Here is a 6,633-nt window from a genome sequence, read left to right on the forward strand (position 1 = left end):
TCTTGTCTGCAGCAGCTAAACCTTTTCCTCACACAAGGAACGAACACACGGAACTCCATCCTAAGACAGTGCTGTTCTGACTGAAGCAAGAGGACAGAGAGGGGCTGGGGAGGGACTCTTGGACCAGAAGTCACCAACTTACTCCGTCTAACCTCCTTCCAAGTCCAAAAGTCTCTGAGGCACCTAGGCAGAATGCCGGGGTCCTGGATTTCCCTTTGAAAACCAACGATCTAGCCCAGACCCTTAATTTTACAAGTAGAAAAGCTGGGTTAATTTTCAGGAGTCAATGACAGCATAGCGCTCTCTGTCACCCCCTCCCACCAGCTGTCTGCCACACCCACGCCCTGGGCCCACCATGGGAATCTCAGATGGAGCTGCGGAAAGAGAACTGCAGGTAGATGATCAATAACAGGACCGTAGCCCAAAACAAGCACCAGGGGATGGAGCAGAAGTTGCAGCCTGAGCTCGCCTCAGCCTGCGGCTTGGTGGGGCTGGGCGCCCGGGAGAAGGTGTAGGTGGTGGCCTCCTCCTCCAGCAGCTTCTCGCTGGGCTTCCAGTGCACGATGCCTTCCTGGCAGGCCTCGCAGAACTCGCCGCGGTGTCGCCGGTTGTCCTGGCGGCTGGCCACGTGGATGCGGTAGTGGCCTCCTGGCTCACCGTAGCACTGCTCGCGCAGGCTGGTGATGAGGTTGTCCACCAGGCTCTCGATGTTCTCCTCCAGCATGCTCGACTCGTCCAGCCGCGCCGTGCCGCACTCGTAGCACAGCTGCTTGAAGACGCGCATGCGCACCGAGCCCGCCCGCTGGGCCCGGTCCAGGTACATGTGGAAGAGGATGACCACGTGGGGTGACTGCCAGGTGTGCCAGCACCACGAGCAGTGGAACCTGCAGAGAAGGGGACAGGAAGAAAAGAGGACCATGTTGGGAGCATGAAAGCAAGACTAGGAAGGGGTAAGGCTGGGCGGAGTTGGACAGAGCCTGGAGGTGGAGGCAGCGTGTTGACAATCCACTAGGTTCACAGCTTTCCCAGGAGGTGTTCAGAAGGCCCTGTGAGAGTGACCCGGGGACTAGAGCAGGTGCTGGACATGTAACCTGGCATCTAGCAGTGTGCTAGCAATGCCTCCGAGTTGCCTTCCAAACAATCTCATCTTCTTCCAGCTCAATTTCTTCAGGCCTTATCCCTGGACTTATCTTTTTTTTTTTTTTTTTTTTTTTTAGTTTATTAATTAGTTTTGTACTCAGTGAATACAGTCAAGTTGGTACAATTGTTAGGCTCGTCCATGTCCTACCCCCTCCCCCTGGCCCCTCCTTGTTGAGGTGTATGGGTCATGCATTTGGACTTATCTTTTGAGGCATCATTTCTCCTCTATAAAATGTTCTTAGTGCACTAGGTGAGTTCTTCCTGACCATGCTACCTGGAAGTCTGATAGAAGATCTGGCCCACACCAGCCAGCAAACTTTCACACAAGCCTGTCTGTCAGCATTGTTTGGACAGGCTAGACCCAACCCAGGAGAAAATGACCCCATTAATGCCCATCCATCTAGACTAGTGCCAGGCAGGGCTGATGAATCTCAAGCCCGAAAGTAGAAGCAGTGTGTGCCCACAGTGAACCGCCATGGCAATAGCTTCCTAGGCTGAGTGGGGCCAGGTGAGGGTCATAGGTCACCAGCCATGTCTTGGGGAGAGTCAGGCCCCTCCCACTCAGTCCTCCAGCTCCTGGGTCCCTCCAGCAAGTGGCACTCCTCCAAACATCTGATTGAAGAGCTACATATTTTCATCTCTTTTTGCTTATTCACATCTTTAGGAACTGTTTCTCATGCCAGACTACAAAATTTGGCTTTTAAAAATACATATCAGAAATGGAGGGGGGGCTTAAGTATCATCTAATACTTCCCTTTCCTTCAGGACACAGAGTAGGAAAGCCATCTTCTCAGTGAGAAGTAGAGCCTGTGACAACATGTAACGGGCGTCTACAAATGCTTCTGAAATGAAATGAATACAACTGAGTTGACTGACCAAGCCAATTGCCCAATGATTATTCCACTCAGCTGCCATAGCTCATGCCCTTGGTCAGTCTTAGCACTATAGACCCATGGTTAACAATGCTAGAAGTTTCCTTGGATAGTATTGTAATACAAATCAGCTTGGGACCTCTGTAAAGCACAGATGCTGATTTGGGTCTAGAAGAAACCCAATGTTCTGCATCTCTGACAAGTTCTCGGTCGTCTGCATTACCTTCCCTGATCACAGGATGAGGGTCTCTGCTAACCTCTCTGTAAATGGGTAAAGTCCAAGAAGGAAGTTGAGTTGCTTAAAGGCCATGGAACAAACAGCAGAGCTGGTTTCTCGCATGCCTTATGTGTTCAATAGTTACTTAACAAAGTTGAATTAAATGGCTCAAACAACTTCCCCAAGATAAGAGCACAGATCTCTTGACCCCCACTGGATCTAAGCCTCTCTTCTCTTGGTGTGCAACTGCTTTTTAAGAGACTATTAAATTCTAAAAGTGTATAGAATGTTAGAGTCTGGAACTAATAATTATGTTCTCTTGATTCTGTAGATAAGGAGAGTGCAAGAACAGCTATACAGATGGTCAGCGGAAGAGCTGATTCAAGCTCATGTACTCCAATCCCCTTTTACGAACAGTGAGGTTGAACTAAGCACTTGGGTTCTGTGTGTCCTTCTCTCTCCTTGGATGTCCCAGGACCTGGGTCCCAAAGGCAGTTTTCAGACCTCCTTTATTTTTCTGGGCTACTCACCTGCCTGAAGCATGAAGTTCCAGGTACTGCTTCCAGCCAGGGGCCAACACATTGTGCTTGAGGTTGGGGTCTATGATGAAGTCCCAGCTGTCAGCTGGCTTTGCCTCCTCCATCTTCTCATAGAAAACTTTCTTCCACTCATCTGTGGTCACGCTTTTACACATATCCTCGTCAGGAATGAGGGAGGGCAAACTCCACTTTATAGAGAACACGGGGAGTGAGGGAAGGTGCAGGGCAGGGCAGCGCAGTCTCCACGGTCTAAAAATCCTCATCGACAGGACCAGGAGGAAGCAGGACCCAGCTCCCTCCTTTGTCCGCAGTGGAACCTGTTTCCAAGGCAACCAGGCGATGTGCCAGGAGACAGAACTTAGAGAGATGAGAGTCTCCAAAGGGGTGTTTCAGGGCCCTGAACTGGGGCTGCAGAAAGGTTGATGGCTTTAAATATCCAGGACAGAATGGGGGCCTGACAAGAGGCTAAGCTTCAGACCACCTCACCCTGGCCTGCAAAGAACATTGAGGGAAGTGAGGACTTGAGAGAGGGCTCAGTTTCACCTGGTGGCCCCCTGGAGGCATCATCATCATCTGGCTGCTATGGTAACCAGGATGCCTGAGGGATCCAAGGAGAAAGAAATAAGGGCTGGGAAGATGTGGACTTATTAGATAGAGCAATCATAATAAACTCTCCCTCTCTTTCCCACTCATCTTGTACCTTATACAATGTCACTGGATATCTCTTAAACCGTGATGAGACTTACAAATGACAGAGCTCCTATCCAAATCCAAACTGTTGACATAAGTCCATCCCAACTCACTAACTCATTTGTTTCAAGCATATCCATGTACCAGGTCCTATGTCAGTGCTTGTAACTGATGATGTGATGGGATCTACGCTGCTAGGGCCACACGCAAGAGCAGTCACTGTACACAGAGGTAGAGGCCATTGCATCACCCAGGCAAAAACAGACAAGATAATATTGAATATCTAAGTTGTTCATAGAAGAGTAGTGAAAGAGTATTATCCAAAGGCAAAAAAAAAATAAATAAATAAAAAACCTTTATTAGAGGGACCTGCAATTTCTAACTTATTTTCCCTTAAAACTTACTTGAACTTATTATAGAAAAATTATAAAATAGGGATAAAGTAAAGCAAAGGTAATACTCTTATAATATCCCTATCCAGGCTGACTACTGTTATTATTATGATATAGACATCTGACCTTCTCTTTTCCTAAATATGTAATGTGCATATATGTGTCATGGGACATTGTGATGTATTTTTAAGTAATAACTTATCACAAATAATTTTCTAGGTCATTAATATTATTGTCTAGGACTATGTTGCAGACTGCCTTCATGAATGGGCATGATTTATTTAGTCAATCATGTGTTTGTGTGTCATGGCAATAAAGTTTCATTTCAGTTCCTCAGAACTGAGCCCTTATCTGATTCAAACGTTCTGATAAAGCTCATGAACCTGTAGTTCAGGCATCAGAAGCAATGCTCCTTGCAATTGAAAAACACATCATTTAGGTGGGTACAGTGGCATGCTACTATAATCCCAGCACCTGAGAGGTAGAGACAGGAGGATCAAGAGTGCAAGGTCATTCTTAGCTGCATAGGCATTTGAGGTTAGCTTGAACTCCATGAGATTCTGTCTCAAAACAAATTAAAACATCAAAAACAACTCTTGACTCCACTCTGCAAAATCCTACTATGATTAGCAGAAATTAAAAAAAAAAAATCCTGAACTTTGGGGGTGAAAAACCAAGATTCTAAAGCTAGGCATGATGGTGCATAACTTTAATCCCACCACTCAGAAGGCAGAGTGAGTTCAAGGCCACCCTGAGACTACATAGTGAATTCCAGGTCAGCCTGGGCTAGAGCAAAACCCTCCCTCAGGAAAAATAAAGGAGAGAGAGAGTCTAAAAATCCAATTTCTTATCTGATAACAAAGATGATGCTTCAAGTGCTTCTCTACCTCTGCATGAATCATGAATCATGCCTTGATTAACATTATTTCAAGCTGAGTTAATTTGGCAATTGGATAATAAGAGAGTGCTACTTGTAATAATTAGATGGACCCTGAAGTCACCTGCCTGCATTTTGTTGTCGTTCGTTTGTTTTGAATTCTTTTATAACCTGTAGATAGCTATTCTATATTTAGCATGTATCTTTTCATTATGGTAAAATGAGCTGAAGCTTTGTGTGAATACATGCCAATTTCTATCAGAATAGCCATCACTAAATAATACATCCTAGATAGGTTCCAGGCATCATCCAAAACCTCCTTCATCCTGATAGAAACCTTTTTATAGGCAAGGAATAGCAGCAGCAGCAGCTCCATGTTATAGATATGTGAACTCAAGCACTTAGATCACTTGCCCAAGAGTCAACACTCAAACTTGGCTTAACTGTGATTTGAGACAGAATGCCTTGCTTCAAAACCTTCACTTTAACCAGTATACAGTCCATACTGTTTGCTAATTAAATGTGTTTCTCCCTTCTCATCGCTAGATATGACCATTCCAGACTCCATAAATCGGAGACACGAAGAATCGGTGTCCTGTCAGTGAACAGCTCTCTAGGCCATACTGAGACCACAGCCCCTGTAGAAGAGGAGGTAGTCACGTTGGTATGCTAGCATCCAGAAACATAAGTATCAGAGGAGTGAGGGGAGTTGAGCCTGAAATCTTGCCAAAGAAAACATAGCGCAGAAAGTCATCTCTAGGCCCACTAACCCTGTGAGGTTGTAAACATCTGGTGCCAGGCACCCACGCTGAATGGACCTGAGTGTCAGGAGATGCATGCACTTATCCCAGCTCTTTTACTGGCTGATTCTGTGACTCTGAGAGAGTCACATCCTTTCTCTTGGTCATTATTTGCTCATCTGTTCAATGAAGCATTAGAGTAGATGACAATTCTAAGGTCCCCCTGATTATAACCTTCCACAGTTTCAAAGAGCTTTACACATAGAAACCTGAATGGTTGGAGTCTAGGAGGTGGAATGAGGCCACTCGTTACATGGTTGGAAGAGAAAACTTCTGAAGATGTGTACAGGTAAGAGCCTGGAGCCAGGTGCTGTCTCCCTGGGGCCCGCTGTGTAGTTTGCAAGCACTGCTGAGGTGTCACTCCACTAGATTCCTACTACAAAAAGGAATAAAGGGGCTGGAGAGATGGCTTAGTGGTTAAGCGCTTGCCTGTGAAGCCTAAGGACCCAGGTTCAAGGCTCGATTCCCCAGGACCCACGTTAGCCAGATGCACAAGGGGGTGCACGCATCTGGAGTTTGTTTGCAGTGGCTGGAAGCCCTGGTGCACCCATTCCCTGTCTGTCTCTATCTGCCTCTTTCTCTGTCGCTCTTAAATAAATAAACAAAATATTAAAATAAATAAATAAATGAAAAAAAAAAAACAAAAAGGAATAAAGACCAAAGTCAAATCTAGAACCACTGAAGATTAACACTGGGAAGGACTTCTTTGGGCTAGTTCTTGGGCATAGAAGTTCTTTGGGCTACTTTTTTAAAAATTTAACCTGTTAAGTCAGTATTCTTGCATCCATATTAAAGCAGTCAACTCTCAGGGACTTAGCGAACTTCTGAGGAAAGATGGAAGCTGTGAGGTGGTAGCCACTGGCCGAGGCCGGCAGGGAGGCTGAAGGAATTTCCTAAAGCTGAATAAAATTTATAGGAAAAATGATTACCCCACATCCACAATGAAACCCAATATATTTTGCAGTTGTTGCTACAATAAACATTGTGATGAAAAACAAGACCAAAATGAAGAATCACCAGAGAGCTGTGTGTGAGCGAGTGTGAGCGAGCATTTAGCCAGCTGATGCAATCCCCATTGGCACAAATTAAGTTTAATTTAGGAACTG

The 6,633-nt window shown here is 45.7% G+C and overlaps 1 protein-coding gene across 1 annotated transcript; it reads right to left on the bottom strand.

Moving 5' to 3' along the window:
- Positions 1-364: 364 nt before the first annotated feature.
- Rtp1 (receptor transporter protein 1) lies at positions 365-3,031 on the bottom strand. The gene is made up of 2 exons (XM_004654290.1): positions 2,760-3,031; positions 365-884 (listed from the first exon to the last, which is right to left on the bottom strand). Exons 1-2 carry the CDS (start codon positions 3,029-3,031, stop codon positions 365-367), a joined length of 792 nt encoding a protein of 263 aa, XP_004654347.1.
- Between the last annotated feature and the right edge of the window lie 3,602 nt (positions 3,032-6,633).

The sequence above is a fragment of the Jaculus jaculus genome, chromosome 5 (genome assembly GCF_020740685.1).
Source record: "Jaculus jaculus isolate mJacJac1 chromosome 5, mJacJac1.mat.Y.cur, whole genome shotgun sequence".
In the NCBI taxonomy this organism is placed as follows: Eukaryota; Metazoa; Chordata; class Mammalia; order Rodentia; family Dipodidae; genus Jaculus; species Jaculus jaculus.

Bases quoted from the DNA above. Each gene is read 5' to 3' on its own strand.
- Rtp1 (XM_004654290.1), bottom strand. From the start codon at position 3,031: ATGAGGATTTTTAGACCGTGGAGACTGCGCTGCCCTGCCCTGCACCTT. The intron at 885-2,759 runs GTGAGTAGCCCA...CCTTCTCTGCAG, and splicing joins GAACTTCATGCTTCAGGCAG to GTTCCACTGCTCGTGGTGCT.